Raw genomic sequence first — 23,526 nt, forward strand, 5'->3', positions numbered from 1 at the left:
CTGGAGTCGGGGAGTCCAGAACTAGAGGGCATAGGTTTAGGGTGAGAGGGGAAAGATATAAAAGAGACCTAAGGGGCAACTTTTTCACGCAGAGGGTAGTATGTGTATGGATGTGTAAGAGGCATTTGGATGTGTATATGAATAGGAAGGGTTTGGAGGAATATGGGCCGGGTGCTGGCAGGTGGGACTAGATTGGGTTGGGATATCTGGTCGGCATGGACGGGTTGGACCGAAGGGTCTATTTCCATGCTGTACATCTCTAAGACTCTATAACTCCTGTCCTTTGACCTGTTTTGTAGCCATAACATTTCTAAACTATCCAGCTCAGTTTCTGATTTATTAAAACTCCGAGAATGGGAGTTGACAGTGGGAGTATTCAGTAACTGTAATGCTTTTGAATATCAAGGGGTGATGGTTACATTCTCTTTCGCTGAAGATGGTCTTTACTTGCTAGGCAATACTTCTCCTCTTCCTTGCCTTAAGTGGTATGGTGCCAAGGGAAGAGAAGAGGTTATTAGGAATGACTGACAAATAGATTAAGGTATGAGGAGGAAATTATCCCTTTGGAATGTTCATAAAGGAGGAGAGGGAAATACACGTCATGAAAATGGTGGAGGGTGATTCATTGAACAAAAAGCCTGGAAGGTGAGGATAAGGGGAGCCATATCATAGTTATGGGAAGGAAAGTAGAGAGTGCAGAAAATGATACATTTATGGTTGAAAATAGCAGTGAGGGTAAGTTTCCATTGGAAATCCCCAATCATCTATGATTCAATAGAGGGAGTCTAGTGAATCTACCAGCAGCAAACACAGAAGCCTATCTTTGGAGAAGCAGTTGCAGTTAGGAAACAAAGTGGTGACTGTCACTGTGTAATCAGAGTTGCTTTTTGCCAGATGCTGGGGCTTTGTCTGATGCCTATGCCTTTGCTGGAATCGGGAAATGTGAGTTAGAGGAGCAGAGTGAAGAAGAGAGGTGTGGGGAGATGATATGAGAGTTAGGTGGAAGGAGGAACTTGCAAGAAGGGTTCAGACAACTAGGCTGAAAGAATGGGATTGGGTGAGAAACGGGAGCAACAGGCTATAAGAGTAGTGAAGAGCAGCATGGTCCCTCAGCGGTTAGCACTGCTGCCTCACAGCACCAGGGATCCAACTTTGATTCCAGTCTTGGGCAACTCCACAGATCAAACGTTTGCACATTCTCCCCAAGTCTGCGTGGGTTTCCTCCCATAGTGCAAAGGTGTGCAGGGTAGGTGGATTGGCCATGTTAAATTGCCCATAGTGTCCACGGACGTGCAGGCTACATGGATTAGTTCTGGGAAATGCAGTGTTACAGGGATAGGGTAGGTGGATGGGATGCTCTTTAGAGGACTGGTGTGGACTCAATGGCCTGCTTCCACACTAGGAATTCTATGAAGGTGAGGAACAGGATGCTGAAGGGTTGTAGAGATGGAGGATGCAAGGACTGTGGTGGCAGAAGGAGGCTGAAAAATGAGAGAGAGCAGTTTTAAATTTTTCAAGAAAGAAAAACTCAGCTATCTGGGAGACAGGAAAAACTTGCAATTACCGTGATAATGAATTCTTTGCAAATCAATATGGAACATCTACTTTTAAGCTCTATAATTTCATAACCCTACTATCTGGTGTAATAATGTAGAAATACTATTGTAATGAACACTGTGTCAACTGTTAAATTTAATTCCTGAGATGCAGTTGAAAGAGTAGTAATTGTTTCATTGAAATATTCCAGCTTTGTATATATGTGATGAAATTGCATTAGCTATGACCTCACTAGTCTGTAGGCGATAGTTTTTTTTGTGTAGAAGTCTATGTCAGTTATTTTTAAAAAGCTTTTGCTGTTAACTTTACGCCTGCTATCTTATGCCAATTCAAATATTGCAGTGCCTTGGAAATTAATGCTTTCCTTTTGTGCTGCAGTTTTAGGTTTAATTAAGGTGTGGTATTTATTCAGGATATTCATGAATTATTTTATTTCTGCTTCTCTGAGTTAAATCCACCACGTCAACACAAATATCGAAGGTATTCTTAATATTTGACTTACCTAATTGTTGTAAGGAGAGAAAAAAAAATCTGGTTCCCCAACTCTTAACTGTCCTCTAAGCAATTGGGGATGGTACTGACTGCTGGCCTGGACTGCATTGCCCACATCCAATGACATGTTTAAAAAAACTTGTATATAATTCTCTAGTTTCCTTCTGTCATCTTCTTAAACAGTGGAGAGACATGTACTGTTTTATAATGTAAAGGAATGGTTTGTATTAAGGGAGCTTTCTAAGATTATAGTTAAGGCATCTGTAACATTTGCATCTATATCCCTTAAACCAATCAAAACCACTTGGGGAACTGCTACCTCATTAATGCTACCATTTTCCTCATTACTCTAATTTTACTTGTGTTAATTTTGAAAAAGTCTCTTCCCTGATTAAATATTAGTTTCTTTGAGGGGGGGGGGTCTACTACACTGACTTATTTACTTGTTTACCTATTATTTATTTATTGTATACCTTTTATTTACTTATCTATCATACTTAACTCTGTGATCTGCCTGTATTGCTTGCAAGACAAAGCTTTTTACTGTGCCTTGATACACATGACAATAAATTCAATTCAATTGTTTGTCCACTGTAACCACTGATGCAAACTAATTATTCAGCATGTCTGCCATTTTCAATGTTCATTTTGTTCCTATTTTGCCCTTTTTAAAAAATTCTTCATGTAGATGCACCATTGACCTTTTTCACACAGAAGGTGGAATGGACTGTAAAGGAAGTGTAGATGCAGGTACAGTTACCACATTGAAAAAAACATTTGAATAGCACATGAATAGGAAAGGTCTCGAGGGATAAGGGCCAAACACAGACATAGAGGACCAGTTTAGTTTGGGAAACCTAGTTGGCATGGATGAGGTGTTGTGAAGTTGTGGAGCTCAAAAGAACACCCTGTAGAACTCAACTGCAATCTTTTTTAACTTTTCTCTTCCACGCAGTTCCCATCCACAGGCAGCCCAATTGATAAGTCTTAAGTGAGAACCTGCTTCACAAGGCCTCCCAGATTAGGTAGGTGCATTGGGTGGAAGGGAGAGGATTTGTTGTACATGGGGGGAGAGAGTAAGGCCAAGTAGATTGACTGGGCAGCATTGTTGTCCTGATGAATATACTTCTGTTCCTCCGAGACCACAGACAATGCTGTGGAGGCTTCACAGGGTCAGCCTTGTCATCTTCCAGCTGACAGGGTTTCCTGAAGGTTGGAAAACCTGACAGCCTGTTGTTACAAAATAGAATGACAGTCAACATTAAGCAGGCAACCTCATTATAATATTCAAATAACCAAACTGCTTCTGCTTCCCACCATCAAGTTAGTCACCCATTCCACATCATGCCTCCATTAAAACCAACGACAGTTCAAAGTTAGTTATTCTTGATTAAGATATCTGGCTCTTTAACCTCTGACACACCACCAATCCACTCATTTTTGAAATGAAGATTCAGCCCAAAGTTTCACCTCTCCAACATTTGAAATGTAAGCCAGTGGTGACAAAAGTCATAGATATTCAGCATAAAAACATTTCAAATGGCCAAAAGGCTAAATTAGATGAGTGCAGCATTCTTTGAAAGTTGTGACATTGAGAATGTTACAGAGGTAGGGAATGACAAGACAATGGATGGATTTAATAAACAAGGATGAGAAAATGAATGAGAACTTTAAACTGAGGTGATGCCTGACAGGCAGACAGGGTGGCTCAGTGGTCAGCATGGCTACCTCACTGAGCCAGGGACCCAGGTTTGAGTCCAGCCTTGGGAGTTTGCACATTCTCCCTGTGTCTGCATGGGTTTCCATTAGATGCTCCAGTTTTCTCCTACAGTCCAAAGATGTGCTGGTTAGGTGGATTGGCCATGCTAAATTGACTCGCAGTGTCCAGGGATGTGCAGGCTAGGTGGATTAGACACAGTAAATTTGAGGATAGGAATGGATGACTGGATCTTGGTGGAATGCTCTTTGGAGGGTCAGTGCCAACCTGATGGGCTGAATGTCCTCTTTCCACACTATAGGAATTGTATGATTTTATGACATTGTAGCTCAGTGAGCATGTAAGTGCTGGATGAACAGCATCTGATGCATGTAAGAATACCACAGTACATTTTTGGATGACCAATTTTTCCAGAAGGTAGAATATAGAAGGCAAGCCGGAATGACATTGGTATAATTATGTTTGGAGGAAACAAAGATTTCAGCAGGTGATGCTCAAGTGTAATCAGGTACTCTTAGTAATAGCGTGGGTGTGTGGTCAGAAGTTGAGGGTGGGTCAAATATGACACCAAGTTTGCAAATAAGCTGTTCAGGATCAGACAGTTGCCATGGAGAGGAATTGGATCTGTCACTAGGAAACAGAGTTAGATGGCTGATGTTGTGCACAGGATGAATTTTGTCTTTTGAGTCCGTATCTAAGCTCATTTACTCTACAGCTGAGGAATTTCTTAAACTTAAATTTTAATGCTGAGAAAAGTGCTAATTCTTCCAGCTGATCAGTGGCCATCAACAGTGCATTTAGCATTCAGCAGCTCAGTTGTTGATAGATGAGTAGGACAAGGAGTAACTTGGTCTGAGTCCGCTATATTTAATTTACTCTACCCCAAAGAATCAATTAATACCAATACATGCTAATTTTTGCACTGCAGATTCGTGGTATCACAAACCTGCATTCTGCAGAAGTTCTGAAGAAGTGTCAGACCCAAAACGTTAAATGTTTCTCTCTCCATAGATACGGCCGGACGTGCTGAGTTTCTCCAGCATTCTGTTCAACATCATAGAACTGACATTAGGTGCCCAAACTAATGTCATATAAAATTCTCACAGCCGTGCAAGATTTCAGATACCTCCTTTGCTGAGGGAGTAGTTACATGTCAATAGAAACAAAAAATTTGTTGCAGTGCCCAAGCGGCAACCATCAACATTGGTTAAACTGCATCCATCTTCATGAGGGATTACTTCCTTCCGACTACAGCACTGTTCTTGACTAAGTGGTTACATCAGATGTTGATGACCTCCTTGACTTCCATCAGTGGGTTAGTTAGACTGGAAAACGCAGAACCCACTGTTTGTTTGGTTGATGTTGCAAACTTCCAGTGACCTGAGAACTAGTTCAATAACTTTAACAACAGATTTTTCAAAGGCTTCTAACAGGGTTGATCATACAATTGTGGCAAAGAAGTTGATAAAGTTAAACGTTGTTTGTCATATTCTTGCCAAATGCATTGCTGTCATTCTTCCCGATTACATGTGTCAGATATCAATGGCTGTCTGGGTATTTCTTTCAGAGAAAGTGAGGACTGCAGATGCTGAGGATCAGAGTTGAGTGTGTGGTGCTGGGAAAGCACAGCAGGTCAGACAGCATCCAAAGAGCAGGAGAATCGACGTTTCGGGCATAAGTCCTTCATCAGGAATGAGGTTTATGGGCTGAGGGGCTCAGAGATAAATGGGAGGGGGTGGGGTTGTGGGGAAGATAGCTGGGAAAGCGATAGGTAGATGAAGGTGAGGGAGAAGGTGGTAGGTCATGGTGGTGGTGGGTGAGTGGAGCGATAGAAGGGAAAGGTGGACAGGCCAGGAGGGCGGTGCCGAGTTGGAGGCTTGGGACTGGGATAATCTGGTGGGGGGTAGGGGGAAACTGAGGAAACTGTTGAAATCCACATTCATCCCGTGTGGTTGCAGGGTCGCAAGGTGGAATATGAGGCAGTCTTCCTCCAGGCGTCAGGTGGTTAGTGTTTGGCGGTGGAGGAGGCCAGGACCTGCATGTCCTTGACTGAGTGGGAGGGGGAGTTGAAGTGTTCAGCCACGGGGCAGTGGGGTTGGTGGGTGTGGATGTCCCAGAGATGTTCTCTGAAATGATCCGCAAGGAGGCATTCTGTCTCCCCGATGTAGAGGAGACCACATCGGGTGCAACAAATGCAGTAGATGACATTGGTGGAGGTACAGGTAAATTTCTGTCAAATGTGGAAGGAATCTTTGGGACCTCGGACGGAATTGAGGAGAGCGTAGGTGTAGGTTTTGCAATTCTTGCTGTTGTAGGGGAAAGTGTCAGGAGTGGGATATGGACTGATTGGGGGCGTGGACCTGACGAGGGAGTTGCGGAGGGAATGGTCTCCATTGGTGGATGTACAGGTAAATTTCTGTCAAATGTGGAAGGATCCTTTGGGACCTCGGACGGAATTGAGGAGAGCGTAGGGTAGGTTTTGCAATTCTTGCTGTTGTAGGGGAAAGTGTCAGGAGTGGGATATGGACTGATTGGGGGCGTGGACCTGACGAGGGAGTTGCGGAGGGAATGGTCTCTCCAGAATGCTGGAAACAGATGCGGTGGAGGCAGAGGAATTGGGAATAAGGGATGCCGTTTTTACGGGAGGAGCATTCCAAAGTGACCATTCCCTTTGCGACCATTCCCTTCACCAGTTTCCTCATTTCCCCTCTCCCGACATTATCCCAATCCCAAGCCTCCAACTCAGCACTAAGATGTCCATCACCTTTTCCATCTATCCGCTCCACCTCCCCCTCGACCTATCAGCTTCTCACTAACCTTCATCTATTGCTTTCTCAGCTACCTTCCCCACCACCCCACCCCTCTCCCATTTATCTCTCAGCCCACTGGCCTCCAAACCTCATTCCTGATGAAGGGCTTATGCCCGAAACGTCGATTCTCCTGCTCCCTGGGTATTTCTATCAACCTATTCAGACATGTTATGAAACGCCTCTGGATCAGAAAATCTGGGTTCAAACCCTACCTGCTCTAGAGATTGGAACATTACTACTGCACCAAAAGAGCCCTCCCCTAAATAAACAGTCATTTTATGTAGATTTTTCAATCACCCTATTCAGACACACCTTTGTAGCAGGTGGGATTTGAAACGAGGTCGCCTGGTTTCACTGTAACACTGCGTCACAAGAGCACAACCACAACAGCTGACTAGGCATTTTCCTTACCAATCTGCTCAGAGTTGTTATTTGATACCTCTGGAGCACTTGGGAACCAATATCCAAAGGTGTTCAATTAACAGGGCATGAAAGAATCAAAATAACAGCAAGTACGCCTCAGGGCATTTAGCTAAGGCCAATTATTTCCCTCATTCTCATTAATAATGCTCTCTTTTCTTCTAGCCTCAAGACGAGGAATAAGTGGACGACCTGACAGCTTGGAGTCTGAGCCATGGGATGCGGTTCCTAATGAACAGGAAATGGGGGAAATGGGGGAAAACTGGTTATTAAACTACATGTATTTCAATGCAAGGGACCTGACAGCTAAGGAAGATGGGCGGCACGGTGGCACAGTTGTTAGCACTGCTGCCTCACAGCGCCAGAGACCTGGGTTCAATTCCCGCCTCAGGCGACTGACTGTGTGGAGTTTGCACGTTCTCCCCGTGTCTGCGTGGGTTTCCTCCGGGTGCTCCGGTTTCCTCCCACAGTCCAAAAGATGTGCAAGTCAGGTGAATTGGCCATGCTAAATTGCCCGTAGTGTTAGATAAGAAGGGGTAAATGTAGGGGTATGGGTGGGTTGCGCTTCGGCGGGTCGGTGTGGACTTGTTGGGCCGAAGGGCCTGTTTCCATACTGTAAGTAATCTAATCTAATCTAAAAAAAAATCAGGGCATGGACTGGAACATCAGACTGGGAGATTATAGTTATCACAGAAACACAGCTGAGGGAGGGGCAGGACTGGCAACTCATTGTCAGGGATTGATTTTTCAAAGAATGATGTAGGGAAAATAGTAGTTTATTGAATTCTTCTAAACATAATGCAGGCAAGTAGACTTCAGTAGACATGAAATACACGACTAGGGGAAGGTAAGGACTGCAGATGCTGAAGATCAGAGTCGAAGAGTGTGGTGCTGGAAAAACACAGCCGAGGAGCAGGAGAATCAATGTTTCAGGCAAAAGCCCTTCATCAGGAATCATGACCCTTGACATAAAGTTATGCTATTACACGCTGGTAAAGTTGATAATCTTGCAGGTCCTAGATGTATATATATTCATGTTGACTTGAAGTGAGATAGTCAAAAAATATCGCAACACTTTGATTTTGGTCACAGAATTGTAATGGCATAGAAGGAGGCCATTCAGTCCATCATGCCTGTACCAGGTCTTCAAACAAGCATCATTGCACGGTGGCACAGTGGTTAGCACTGTTGCCTCACAGTGCCAAAGACCTGGGTTCAATTTCCGCCTCAGGCAACTGTCTGTATGGAGTTTGCACATTCTCCCCGTGTCTGCGTGGGTTTCCTCCCACAGTCCAAAAATGTGCAGGTTAGGTGAATTGGCCATGCTAAATTGCCCGTGGTATTAGGTGAAGGGGTATATGTAGGGGAATGGGTCTGGGTGTGTTGTTCTTCGGAGGGTCGGTGTGGACTTGTTGGGCCAAAGGGCCTGTTTCCACACTGTAAGTAATCTAATCATTATCTAGCATCAACCTCTGTTTTATCCCACATTTTTTCAGATCCAAATAATCATCTAATGCTCTCTTAAATTCTTCAATTGAACCTGCCTTCACTTCATTTCCTGATTCTCAGATTCCCTCATCCCTTATAGAATCCCTAACCATGGCCCCATGTTGATTGACACTGGCTACATCCTTCACTTTATTGAATGTGTGTGACACCCTTGCTTCATACTTGTGCAAACCAACCAGAGTGAAAGAATGCAGAAGCGTGTGCTGATCTTGACCTCAGACCCTCAGTATGAGTTATAACATTGCCTTTCATGCCCCAATTCTTTTCACTCTGCAAACAAGAAGAGTTAATATTTGTAATAAGTTTTGAAAACCTATTCTATAAACATTTTCAAAATTGATTCCATACCCCGAACAATCAAGGCAATTCGGAAATTTGTATAGATTTGACCCTGTAAGATCAAAATGGAAAGGAACTGGTGCAGCTCAATTTGTTATATGATTTGGGTCCTCAATGAAGTACTTAAATGATTAATTCAAAATACCCATTGCCTGTAATGTAGACAAGATGTACTGACTTGTAAAATTAATATATTTTTAATTCAACATTATCCTTCCTTCAATATTCTGCTGAATTTGTCTATTTTTGTTGCAATGTTACACATTTGCCTGTTTTTAACCTAATTATTTAAGTCGAGACATAATTTCTTGAAAGTCAGCTACGCTGCAATTTAGCCTTTGAGTTGTGAATGTGTTTTTTGAATAAATAACTGTAGCATTACTTTATTAGTACCAGCAGACAGTTTAAAGGCACTTTACTCTGGTTTGGAATTAACATTAATAAATGCTGATCCTGCCAGTGGTGTTCACATTGCATGTATGAATAAGAAAAAGATAAAATAAGTCTTCTAACCCATTGCACCACTCAATTCCTGCATCCTTCAATACATATGAAATTGTTTCTACACATCTGACCTCTGTCCATATGCCTTAATTGCAAAAATACTGTATTCATAATGGTGAAGAGGTAGGATGGGGGTATTTTGTTTCAACCTGTATTCTCATGGTTTTAAAAAACTAGCCACATGCAAAATCTCAAGCTGCTTTTGTTTATAAAAGAGATCATTCTAACCATCTCAGGAAGTGAAATATAGTGCATTACGTTATGCATGTGGAGATTAAAATGAAATTTTTAAAACCTCCCGTGCTGTAAATATTTAATATGCTTATTAGAGGAAGAACGTTACTGTCTTAAAAAGAACCAGGCATTGCAGAGGGATGAAGGAACTGAATTGGCTTTCTCATTGTCATGTGACTTGATCAACCATTTTAGTGGATTGCTAATTTGCATTAGACGAAGTGCAGCTCACAACTGACAACACTAATTACGGCAACTTTATAGTTTAGCTGATGCAATGTGGTATCTATTCCTACCCCCCTCTCTAAAAAAATAAAATGACAATATGCATTATCTTTGCTATGCTATTTGTGGGAGAGTTAAAGGCATGCACAGATGTAGAAGTGCAGTGCAGTCAAGAATCTACAATAGTAATTTTAAATTAGAATAGTTTGGTGGCCTGTTTTAGACTGGTGTGGACAGAATGAACTTGATGCTGTAGATCTCTATGACTAAATTGACAGTGCCTAGGCCTCAGTTCCCTAATAGACATAATGTTGCTGTAATCAACATCATTGGTATATATAACATTTGTACATGAACTCTCTGATCTGATGGGTACCAAACTAATTGATTACTGAGCAAGAGAATGAAGAGAGCTTCAAGATACTTTAGAAATACAGTCTCATGATAAAGTCAATCAAAATTTAAATATGACTAGTAACGCTATTATTTATCATGTTGAATAAACAGACCTTTAGTCCTAAGATAGCATTATTGTTCATAGTGACATTGAAGCTAATAATTTAACAAAATCTTTTCCTATATACAGCCATTATGCTATTAGGTTACATTTCATTCTATTTTACATTATTTTATGGATAAATTTTGCCAGATATTTCATTCTGCTCCAGTACAAAACAAAGTCCCATTACATCGCAAATAATTTCACTGAGCTACCTCACTCAGAACTAGAGACATGCTCACTATCAGATGCAGGCCAATTTGTACTACTGCCGAAGATTCAAATGCGTAATTATCTAAATAGAAGGCAGATGAGCTATTCCTGTGACATTACTTCAGTACCTTCTGATAATGAGGCAGATGTAGTCATTTTTTGACTTTAATTCAGTAGCTTCTGGTTGAGGTAAGTGCTGCAATACCTGTACCATTAGGTTACCCACAAACATTATTTCTTGTTTTTATTTAATTAACTAGAATATGATCCAACTAGTGTCTCATGATTTTTCCACATTTAATCAATTTAAGGTGATTAATTTTAAGTGCCTTATTCTATGCTTCTCCAATGAAAATTGTAATGTTAGATTTGTATTTTATAACTCAAGCTCATTCTGCCTCACCACTGTGGTAGTAAATGCTTCTTTAAGGTACTATATTTGATCATAAAACATTAAATGGAGTACTTACACCATTAGCACCCTTTTAAAAACAGCTCCAAGTAGTTATGAATTTTAACGTTCTTCTATTCAATAATTTTGTCTTGAATTTAAAATGTTATTCTTTAAGCAGGGAATATTGTTGAAATATTTGCAGGAATTGAATAGCCGAGTTTCTAATCCTGATGATGCAAGGGAGTCACATTAACATTGGTAGACACGCCCATTAACCAGCTGTGCTTCATTGTTTTTTGTAATTTAGCTGTGCATATGTTAACTCATATGCTCCTCACAATTAAGCCACAACTAATTCCCTGAATATATTAGTACTTACTGAGAAAGCGTGGAATTACAGAAAAAAAATCAAAAGCTATTAAACTGCACTGCACTTTTAAGAAACGAAATAGTGGCAAAACCTCCAAGGAGTTCAAAGAGAAAAGCAGGTCAATTTAAAGCATATTTGCATTGCCATGTGATATTATTGTTGGTAAATTTTGCATCTATTTGTGCACAGCAGAATAACAAGAATAACCAGTGCTCTTACTTTTAGTAGTTAAGATTTACATTATGATTCTGAGGATACTCAGAACAGTTCTCTTCAAATCATACCACCTCAGAAAACGCAGGTGGAGCCTCAGCTCAATACTTCAACTAAAAAGGGCATCAGTGACAATACAGCAGTCTCCAAGTGAGTTAGTGATCAGAGTAGGAACTCCCGCTGGCTTCAAGGAACAGGACTTGAATAGAAAACAAAACCATGAGCAACATTACATGGCAGTGGTGAAAGTCCTAATGGTCAACCCGAAAACTAGTAGCAAACCATTAATGGTTATTTTCAGAAGCTATGATACGTGTCAAGGTCATCAGACAATAGTAGAAGGGTTTCAGCCACTTTAACAATGCAGATGCCGCCTCCAATAGCTTTCCACCAAAGAGCTGCAAACTCTTCAGTTTCAATAGCACAACTGGGAGCGGTGGTTGCTCTTGGCACTGCAGTTGGTCAGCAGGAGTCACCAGGAAGGAGGTCCCACAACCTAGGTAAGTGGTTGGGCTCACACAGTCAGTCAGGTATGTCCCAATGAGGGATTGTGGGTGCCACCATTCCGACTGGTCATGTCTGCAGTTGACATTGTCACAGACTTATGTTTAAAGCCAAATACTGTGGATGCTGAAATCTGAAATTAAATAGAAAACTCTGGAGAAATTCAGCAAGTTCAGCTAACAGATCTTTGTTTTCTCGTCTGCTCCCTTTCTCTGCCTTTATACTTGCTTAAATATCTGTTTCTAACATTTTCTACTTTGGATGAAAGAACCTTGCATGTTAACCATGTTTCTTCGAGAAAGAGAGGACTGCAGATGCTGGAGAGTCAGTGTCGAAAAGTGTGGTGCTAGAAAAGTACAGCAGGTCAGGCAGCTTCCAAGGAGCAGGAGTGTTGACACTTCAGACATAAGCCCTTCATCAGGAATTCCTGATGAAGGGCTTATGCCCGAAACATCAACTCACCTGCTTCTCCGATGCTGCCTGACCCGCTTTGCTTTTCCAGCACCACATATTTCAACTGTTTCTTCCTCCACTCTAACTGTTGGTAAATAGAAGGACATTTGACCAGACCAATTTACTTGCAACAAATTCCACCGTCTTTCTTTCTCTCTCTCTCTCTCGGATGATTCAACTATTAGCTGAATGTAGGACTTCACTTCTGTTAGTATGGTAATATGGTAACATTTCATGGCTAATTTTGGGAAAACAATCTGAACAATTCAAGACACAAATTTTTTTTGGAAAAGTGGATAATAGATAAAATAAACTCTACACTCCTTTGTCCAAATACCCTTTTCCTGCTGCTTTCAGTAGTTATTATCAGTGGTTATAGGGCAGCAGAACAATTCCATCACATGGTCTCTTGTCACAATCAAATTAGAATCAAACAGTTTTGCATGAAAATTGAACATGACAGCAGCATCTGGCCAACAATTTATCTATGGCCTATGAATCTTAAATAAAACAATCATGCTATTTGGTCCCATTCTGGTCCCCTCATTCCTCAGATGCTGCCTGACCTGCTGTGCTTTTCCAGCACCACTCTTATCTCGACTCTAATCTCCAGCATCTGCAGTACCCACCTCCACCCATCTCCATACACCTTAGCTGTCGTCAGATGAGGCTAGGTGCAGTTTTAACATTCATACTGAATTTGATGAAACAGTGTTATGAGATCTAGAATAGTAAGGCAACTAACTGTTGTGCTGAAAGGGATCCTTGCTTTTCTAGATAAAATGTAACTAGATAAAATTGTATCTGTATATCAATCTACCTGTAATTTTACTTGGTATGTACTGTTCCAAATCCCATGAGGTGATGCACAAGCTTACATTAAATGCTGATTTAGCATAGTAAATGAGGACTTTTTTTTAGTTCCAAGATGTTGAAAAATTGACATCAATCATCCACATCAAATTCTAACTGGCATTTGCCACATCCTATCAATTAACTGGTAAACTTAAATGCTATCTGATTAGTTTTTGCCAGAATGTCATATTTTACACCTGGTCACTTGTGTGTCCTCAGAAATTTCAGTTACAAGTATCCCAAAGTTAAACTGGATAACATTGTTGAGTTCAGTGGGAAAAAATGTCACTGGCTAAAAATGGCTAACAACAATGGTAACCCTACTTTTGACTTCTGTTGGACTAGTGTGTCACCCTATGGTATACATGGGTTTTAATTAAGATAACATTCAAATATTTATTAAATAGCAGGAAAGAATAAGATTTTCATGTGTATGAATCTAATTATACATGTGCGATAAAACTTTTGTAACTTGGGCTGATATAACAGAAAACTATGACCAACATCTTTCCATTTCAATGTAGGTTTTCTTTACTTTGAGATAGACTGGAAATTGTGTGTCTTTTTCCCCCACTGGTACTACCACAACACAGTCTGCACCATAAGCACAAGACACTCAAGATGGTTCACTGATAGGTGAATGCAGGGTCCCTGGGGAAGATGTTGTTATACAGGATAAACAAAAACTCAACTGAAGAAAGGATTGAGGTGTTTTCTAAAGGAACAGAGTGAACTAAATAGGCAGTGGAATTTAGAGAGAGAAATAAAATGATGTGTGCCAAATGACACACCTGTCAAACTATATTAGATTCAGCCTTTCTTAACACATTGCAAAAATAGAGAGCATGTAACAGGGAATATTTTAATCACTTATAGTGAGCAATTGTATTTATAATTGGTGAGTTTGGACATATTAAATCATCTGTATGAAAAACATTTGCATTCACTCCTCGATCATTGTTAAATTATAAAATTACGTTAATTCCTAGATCAAGTAAGCTTCTTGCACTGGCATCCTCAAAGTAAAACAAATTATAAAATAATAACATTGTCACAGTGTTCATTCTTATGTCTGCATTTTGAAGCAAGACCTGGTTGCTTCCTACTAAAATCATCAATATCTTTACATGACTGAGCTTGCATGTGGGCATCTGGCAAACCTATACCTGGCATGAGGTTAATACTCACATCTGCAAGTCTGAAGGCTGATAAACAGTAATGCACTGAGTATTACAACGAATGTTTTAATGTAAGATGTACATGCGTGTAACTGGGCAAAGTGAAAGTGTGGAAATGGTCGGTTTCGTTGGTTTTCCGTGTATCTATTACAACTATACGTGTTGTTGATTGCAGGGAGAGATAGATGTGTGCCAATCCTTACCTGTCCCTTGACTAGGCTGGCTGCAAACTGCCTCATGACTGCCTCCACAGTGTAGGCGCTGGACCAACCCCGCGGGGTCAGCAGCTCCATGCAGATCGCGCCTCCGTCCAGCACGTAGCCGTTCTCCAGCCGGGGGCTCAGCACCCTCATGAAGGGCGGCGAGAAGGGGAAGTTATCCGGGAAGTTGAGGTTGAGCAGGATGCACTCGGTGCTCGTCTCCTTCATGTCCTGCCACAGCGCCGAGTCCTTGTCCACCTGCAGCAGCTTGACGTTCCACTCGAAGAGGTTGTCCTCCACCAGCTCCACGCTGATGAAGTGATCCGTCAGCTTGCGGATGTCCTGCAGCTCCTTCATGAGCCTGCGGCTGCGGACCTGAGCGCAGTGCTGCTTGTTGGGGGGTTGCCCGGGGATGGAGCTGCTGCTGCTGCTGCTGCCGGCCGGGGGCACCTTGCTGCCGGCCTGCTGTTTGTCCTTGTTGCTGTCCTTGATGGAGGGGGGTGGTTGCTCAGACCTCTTGTGGCTGTGTTGCTGCTGATGGTTGTTATGATAGTGATGGTGGTGGTGGTCAGACTGGAGCAGGATGCTCTCGTTGCTCGAGTTGCACTGCTTGCTGGCGTTTTTCTGGCTTTTGGGCGCCTTGCGGGAGCCCTGGTGTTTCGCACCGTCCGTGTCTCGGTCGTGGAGGCGAATCAGACCAATCTTCCGGAGCAGGGTAGCCATCTCTTGGTGAATCTTGACAAGAGTTTTCCTTCGGGAGAAATACAACCGTATTCCAAAGCAGTCGGACGCGAGGAACCAAATGGGTGGTGGGGAAAAAATGCTGTTTGACGCAGCTCATGCACGTTGGAATAAAATCATTTCTTTAAAGGAAAAGCCCCATCAATAGAATAAGGAAAAGTCCCTCGGCTCAAAAAAGAAAAAAAAAAGTATCGATTCGCAGAGAGTGTGGCAACAGATGAAAATATTTCTTTTTGTGGCTCGGATGTTCTCTCTCTCTCTCTCCAGATCTTGCGAAAAAAAAAACAAAATCCAAGGTTTTCAAGAGAGAAAAAAATAATAAAGGCGAAGCAAGCTCCGGCCCGGCCCAGCCCCGATCTGTGACAGGGTCGTGAGGAGATAGGATGTCTCTTGGTGCGCTGCAGGGTCAGCTCGGCGGCGGGCTCCGGGCGCTCCTCATTGCGGCTCTTCACCGTCCGGGGCAAGTTGTCCTCTGCACTCGCGGCTCCACACTCGACGTGCGAGACGCAGCTTCGGTGTATTAACCACCGACTTGCACGTCAGCCTCCTCCCCCTCCCACCACACACACACACACACACACTCACTCACACAACTGCTGCCTCCTACGTCAAAACCGTGCTTAAAGATTTATCACCGGCACGAATCAGGAAAGAGAGGGAGACAAGACAGAATCAAAAGCCCCTCTCTTAGATTTAAATTCAAAAGGCGTCCGACACCTCAGCATTCGCTCGATTTTCCTATGCACCAGTTAAAAGGGTCCAGTCCTGCCCCTTTGTGTGTCTCCGAGCCGTTTGCGTGAAACCTATTCTTTTTATTTTTGCAAAAAACAAAAAAGATCACAGGCATCACAAAGAGAATACGGGGATTTCGGGCGCTACCCTGCCATAGCTGTTGGGGACGAGGTGGGCTGGGGAGAACCGATTGGGAATTTGCTCGGTTAAGTCATAACGTCCTCTGAACAGAGATGCTGCACTCGGACACTTAAAGGGGACACGGCCTTCCATTTTAATCCTACAAAGAAAGGCGTTAGGCAAATATCTCGCCCGCGTTTGTTCTGCAGGTGCGCAAGAGGACGCAGTTGCAGTCAAAAAATGTCCATGGCATCATTGGGCATTATCCTAACTGTAATGGGGGGGGAATCATGCTGTCTTATATTTTCGTACTACTTAGCCAAATTAAAAGAAAAGGTTTAACGAACAAAGTTCTCCTTAAAAAAAAGTCCCCTTTAAAGTGCCCATGAAACCTAAAAGGAGCATGTAACCTGTCATCGCTTCATCTGTCATTGCTGGAAAAGCGCAGCAGGTCAGGCAGCATAAGACCGAAACGTCGATTCTCCTGCTCCTCTGATGCTGCCTGACCTGCTGCGATTTTCCAGCAACACATTTTTAAGCTCTCATCTCCAGCATCTGCAGTCCTCACTTTCTCCTAATCGCCTCATCACTGCAAAGTAACCAACGATAATAAAACAACTTACATTTATATGGCAACCGTGCACACTGAAACATCACAAGGTTTTCCGTAGGATCAATTACATTGAGCTACTTAAAGGGTTTTTAAGACAGTTAGCCAAAATCTCAGATAAAGGAGATACATTTTCAGGAGCTTTTTATGTTCATCCATTCATTAGATTGTGGTTCGCTAGGCCAGCATCTTTTGTCCATCCTTAATTACTCTTAAGGTGGTTGTTATTTGCTATCTTGAACCTCTGGTGTCCGTGCGGTGTTGGTACACCCACAGTTTTGTTCAGAGAATTTCAGGATTTTGAAGGAATGGCGATATTGATGCAAGTCTGAATTGCATGGTGGTATTCCCATGGATCAGCTACCTTTCCTCATCTCGATAGTAGAGGCTTGTGGGTTCGGGTGGTGCTGTCTGAGGAGCCTGGGTGAATTGTTGCGATGCATTTTTGTTGAAGAAAGCACTGTTGTTACACCCAGTCTGCAAGTTGTCTCCCCGGTTTGTTATGGTTCCACATGGGTCACTAAATTGCTAAGTCCAGGGTGAGGAAGGATGAAATGGCTCCCCTCTGTCATTAACCCATCTCCTTTGTTGGTTTGTGGCAAGCTTAATTTAAAAATAGATCTCTTCACTTGTGGATATCATTCTCCTAGATTCAAATGCACTTATGGAATGTACAGTACAGAAGGAGGGAATCTGATAGTTCCACTGTCAGTGTTTCTGGGACTAATTTATCATTTCAGATTTGTTAATCAATTGGATTCAGGTTCCAGAGGCTGCCATGGGATATTGAACCCATGTCCACAGGCCATTAGTCTGCGCTGCTGGATTACCAGTCAATTAACTTTGTAGTTATTGGGAAAAATGTGTATGGAGGATGCATGGGATGGAAAAAAATGTAGTCATAAAGTAGATATTATGTGGCACGGTGGCTCAGTGTTTAGCACTATTGCCTCACAGCACCAGGGACCCAGGTTCGATTCCCACCTTGGGTGGAGTTTGCACACTCTCCCCGTGTCTGCGTGGGTTTCCTCCCACAATTCAAAGTTGTGCAGGTCAGGTGAATTGGCCATGCTAAATTGCCCATAGTGTTAGGTGCATTCGTCAAGAGTAAATGTAGGGGAATGGGGCTGGGTGGGTTACTCTTTGGAGGGTCATGTGCCGAAGGGTTTTTTCCATACTGTAAGGAATGTAATCATAATCATATTTAAATGAGCAGAGGTCAGTGCTGGGCTGTCAGCTATTTACAATCAATAGAATAATTGAACCATCAAAGTTTGCAGTATGGAATGAGATAATTTGGCCCAATGTGTCAGTATCAGCTCCCAAAAGAGCGACTCAACTAGTCCCCTTCTCTAGCCCTATCTCCGTAACTCTCTGAATTCATCATTTTCAAATATATATCCAGCTCTCTTTTGAAATTTCTGGTGGAATCCACCTCCACCACTCACCCAGGCAGAGCATTCCAAACCCTAATAAGAGGTTTCTCCTCATCTTACTCCTCGCTGTCTTGCTGACAATCTTGAAATTGTGACCTCTAGTTACTGACATACCAACTAGTGGAAACAGAATATCCTTCTTTACATAATTTGAACACCTCAATAAGGTCACCTTTTAATCTTCTCTGATCCAAGGAGAATAATTGAATTGAATTAGCTTTATCGTCACGCACTCAAATGAGTACAGTGAAAAGTTTACAGTTCACTGCTTACAGCGCCATCTTAGCCCCAACGATGTACAGACATCGAAGATCAAATTCTTAGGAAACAAAATAATTAGAAATGTAGGAAAATAAATGGTCCAGCATTATAGGTCATAGGAACAAATTATAAAAAATAGTAGTAAGAAGTTCAGAATATAGTCTTTCAGACCTAGGCCATGCCGGGCCCTAGCCTTAAGAGAGACCTCCGCTGCCTCACTGCCGCCTACACCAGACCCACCAAAATAGGATTGCCCCACTTTAGGCACCAACTCTTCACTGCTGGGCCCGGCTTCGCTGACATTTGTCCCAGAACCAAGAGTCCCTGGCTCCACTGGGCCATCAGTTTCTTCATGCCATGCCGTGCATCCTCCATACCCACGCTGGACACATTCATAAGCAGGCAGACACTGTTTTCTTTTGGCTGAACATGCGCCGGCATCTTGCAGAGTCTGCCATCCATAATCACTGGAGGAGCTTTGCTGCTGCTGCCTCCTGCCCTGAATACCAGGAGAACGACCTTGCTGCTCCTGCCATTGTTCCTGAAGGGCAGGATAACACACCCATCCGCCACCAGCCTCCTGTCACCAAGTACCCAATTTCTCTAATCTTTCCTTGTCCCCAAAATCCCTCATTCCTGGTGTCATTCTCGTACATCTCCCTCACACTTTTTCCAGAGGTTTAACATCCTTCCTGAGATAAGTTACCCAGAACTGAACACAATACTCCAAATGTGGTCTGACCAAGATTTGTGGAGGTTTAGCATCATTTCCATGCTTTTATACACTATGCCTCTATTTATAAACCCAAGGATCCTATAAGCCTTCTTAACAACTGTTTGAATTTACCTGGCCACTTTCAGAGAATCGTGCAACTTGAAATCTTCAGTCCCTCTGCTCCTGTGCTTCACTCAAAGTTGTATCATTTCAGTCTGTGTTGTCAGTTCATATTTCTTCTATCAAACTGTATAACCTCATGTTTCTCGGAATTGCAATTCATTTGCTGGATGTCTGCCTATTTTGCAGCCAATCATTTGCCATTACTGCCATAACTGTCACACAGTTGCCACAAAGAAAACAGTGTGCCTGTTTATGAATGCATCCAGCCATCCAGTGATTAATGTTTACCTGTGATTCTCTTCTATTGTCTGGCACAGTCACATGATAAGCATGCACAGATTTGGCTCAACTGGATCTACCAATCTGGAAGTTTGATGAGGACAGAGCAGTGGATGTGATCTATATGGACTTCAGTAAGGCGTTCGACAAGGTTCCCCCTTGGGAGATTGGTGAGCAAGGTTACATCTCATTGAATACAGGGAGTACTTGCCATTTGGATACAGAACTGGCTCAAAGGTAGAAGACAGAGGATGGTGGTGGAGGCCTGTGACCAGTAAGGCGTTCGACAAGGTTCCCCTTGGGAGATTGGTGAGCAAGGTTACATCTCATTGAATACAGGGAGAACTTGCCATTTGGATACAGAACTGGCTCAAAGGTAGAAGACAGAGGATGGTGGTGGAGGCCTGTGACCAGTAGAGTGCCACAAGGATCAGTGCTGGGTCCAATACTTTTCAATATTTATATAAATGATTTGGGTGTGAGCATAAGAGGTTAGTAAGTTTGCTGATTACACCAAAATTGGAGGTGTAGTGGACAGCGAAGAAGGTCACCTCAGATTACAAAGGGATCTTGATCAGATGGGCCGATGGGTTGAGGAGTTTAATTTCGATACATATGAGGTGCTGCATTTTGGGAAAGCAAATTTTAGCAGGACTTATACACTTAATGGTAAGTCCTAGGGAGTGTTGCTTAACAAAGATAACATCTGTTATCTTGTCCTAATAATAACATCTGTTGTGGTAAGTAGGTAAGTGCTGAATTTTGCTTGTTGTATTCTTTAGACCCAGTTTTTTTTAAAATAAAAGTTAGCTTTAGAGGGATGGCAGTGAAGGCAGTGCAATGTTCCTCCTGGGTATGTGTATGGAATGAGCTGCAGGAGAAGTGATGGAGGCTGGTACAATTGCAACATTTAAGAGGCATCTGGATGGGTATATGAATAGGAAGGGTTTAGAGGGATATGGGTCGGGTGCTGGCAGATGGGACTAGATTGGGTTGGGATATCTGGTCGGCATGGACAAGTTAGATCGAAGGGTCTGTTTCCATGCTGTACATCTCTATGACTCTATGAATCTATAACTATTGGCTTTCCCATTCCGCCAGCAGAATAGATGATGACATCACCACAACAGGAGTTTTCTTTACCTTGATTTAACTCAGTAAGATTTCATTCCACATGCATCACTTTGCAATTAAGCTGGGGTTCAGTTTTAAGATTTGAGTTTTGGCAATGTGACCCCTCTCTGGAAAACAAAAAAAAAATTTTATTTAATTTGTCCCAGGCACTAGCAGTCACAATGGAGTCACATATTAATAAATGATTCTTTCAACCAAAATATATTGATAGGGTTTGGAACTTTTTTAATCACTAAGATTAATTAATTAGACTTTATTCTTTAGTTTTACATTCAGGGAATTTGGGCATCATTGACTGGACCAGCATATATTACCCATTCCTAGTTGCCCTTGAGAAGGTGATGGTGAACTGCTGCAGTCCATTTGGTATAGGATACACTTACAATGCTACTAGCGAGGGAGTGCCAGGCATTTAACCCAGTCACATTGAAGGAGCAGTTATGTATTTCCAGGATGGTGAGGGGCTTAGAAGGAAACTTGTGGATGGTGGTTTTCCCTTCTATCTGCTGCCCTTGTCCTTCCATATAGTAGTGATTGTGGGTCTGGAACGTACTATCAAAAGAGACTTGGTGAACCTCTGCAGTGCGTCTTGTAAATGATGCACACTGTTGCTACTGTGGTAGGAAGGGCGAAGGTATAAAGTTGAGGGCCATGACTGAGACAGCGAGCTGTGCATAGGGAGAGGAAGGGATGAGGGTGTTGCTGAGGCTCTGTATTTATGTATAAACTCGGCATTTGAATTTGTAGTTGAGCAACACCTGGCATTGCTGAGTCTAATTGTAATGGCAAATGGATCAGGGATTAGCCAAGATGTTTTCTGGTGAGTGACAATATCTGGGTGAAACTGGGAGAAAGGCTTTCAATGTGCTTTTTCTTCTCCCTACATCGTAAATGTTTTCAAACCGCAGTTTTCTGCTTTAACTGAATTTCTGCTTTGAACCTTGTTGGTGCCCAGAATTTCTAGATTCTTAATTTTTAAAACATTTGTTCATTGCATGTGGCAGTGAGCCAACCTCCTGAAGACCCCCCCTATACCAGTAGTCTCAAATTTTTTTCAAGCAGCACAGACCCACTGAGAGGTACAGAGAAAGCAGCTTTGTGGTCCCACAGAGACAGTGAGAGAGAAAGGGGGCAACTGTGCAAATCTACAAGATATTCAGGAAGTATTGTAGACTTAAGGCTGATTGGGATTAGAAAGAGTGTGTTTAGTAAGGTTATTGTAACTTCGTTTCCTAATAAAGTTGGGTCTGTTTTGCATTGGTACAGACTTGTGTTCATGGTGATTTGACCACTTCGGTATTGTGGGATACCTGGGCAAATACATACATAACATTCTGCTTGGAGTTGTTTTAAGGAGGAACTAGACAAAATAAGCTTTAAAAACATAGAATAAGAATATTTTTCTCTGTTTCTGAGTCCCCAGAAGTCAATTTCCTTTGATCTTATTTTCAGCTGAATATCTTTTTACAGAATAACTGTGTCCATATGTATTCCACTTTGTAAATCAAACACCTGATGGAATTTGATCGCCATCTCACCAATATATACTTGAAGGAATAGATTTGAAACAAACATAATGGCATGTTCCATCGTACCTAATTCCTGAAATTTCCAGTTGAATTCCTCTGCTAACATCCGCAGGAGAGGTGTTCCAGACTTCTTTCTGTGTTTGATTTTTAAAAAATTTCTTTTCTCCCGAATTGGGAAGCAGAGCAGAATTTTATTTTTTTAATTAGGAGGACTCCGGATCCAGTTTCAATTTACATATGTGTTAGGTCTCTGTCATTTTCCTGCAGTTCATGGTTCAGCTCATATAGGTTTGACATTTCATCTGTAAGGTAACCATAGTCGAGAAACCACACATTGTCTGATTGCTCACAACATACTTCATTCCTTTAGTTAAGAAAAGCGATGATCTCGGATATCAGATGTAAAACTCTTTGCTGGATGTTTCGCCAACTTTTCTTTTCACTCATGGGACATGGGTGTCACTGGCTGGGCTAAGCCTTTTTTCCCTGTTCCTACTTGCCCTTGAGAAGGTGTTGGTGAGCTGCCTTCTTGAACCACTGCAATCCTTATCATGGTAGACCCGCAATACCTTACAACAGGGGGTTCCAAGACTTTGATTCACCGACCACTGGAGGAATGGTGGTATATTTCCAAGTCAGAGTGGTGAGTACAGGAAGGGAACCTGCAGGTGGTGGTCTTCCTATGTATTTGCTGCCATTATCCTTCTAGATGGGAGTGGCTGTGGGTTTGGAAGGTGTTGACTAACAATCTTTGGTGAATTTCTGCAGTGCATCTTGTAGATGGTGCACACTGCTGCTACTGAGTGTCGGTAGTGGAGAGATTGGATGTTTGGAGAGTCATAGAGTCATAGAGATGTACAGCATGGAAACAGACCCTTTGGTCCAAACCATCCATGTCGACCAGATATCCCAACCCAATCTAGTCCCACCTGCCGGCACGCGGCCCATATCCCTCCAAACCCTTTCTATTCATACACCCATCCAAATGCCTCTTAAATGTTGCAATTGTACCAGCCTCCACCACTTCCTCTGGCAGCTCATTCCATACACGCACCACCCTCTGCGTGAAAAAGTTGCCCCTTAGGTCTTTTTAATATCTTTCCCCTCTCACCCTAAACCTATGCCCTCTAGTTCTGGACTCCCCGACCCCAGGGAAAAGA

At 42.4% G+C, this 23,526-nt stretch overlaps 1 protein-coding gene across 1 annotated transcript in view; it reads right to left on the reverse strand.

Moving 5' to 3' along the window:
• ube2ql1 (ubiquitin-conjugating enzyme E2Q family-like 1) overlaps positions 1-15,996 on the reverse strand; it is a 40,308-nt gene extending 24,312 nt beyond the window's left edge. Inside the window, exon 1 of the mRNA XM_043689632.1 lies at positions 14,690-15,996. Within this exon, the coding sequence (XP_043545567.1) occupies positions 14,690-15,409 (720 nt within the window). The 5' untranslated portion in view covers positions 15,410-15,996. The remainder of the gene's footprint in view (positions 1-14,689) is intronic.
• Positions 15,997-23,526: the final 7,530 nt, after the last annotated feature.

The sequence above is a fragment of the Chiloscyllium plagiosum genome, chromosome 5 (genome assembly GCF_004010195.1).
Source record: "Chiloscyllium plagiosum isolate BGI_BamShark_2017 chromosome 5, ASM401019v2, whole genome shotgun sequence".
Lineage (NCBI taxonomy): Eukaryota > Metazoa > Chordata > Chondrichthyes > Orectolobiformes > Hemiscylliidae > Chiloscyllium > Chiloscyllium plagiosum.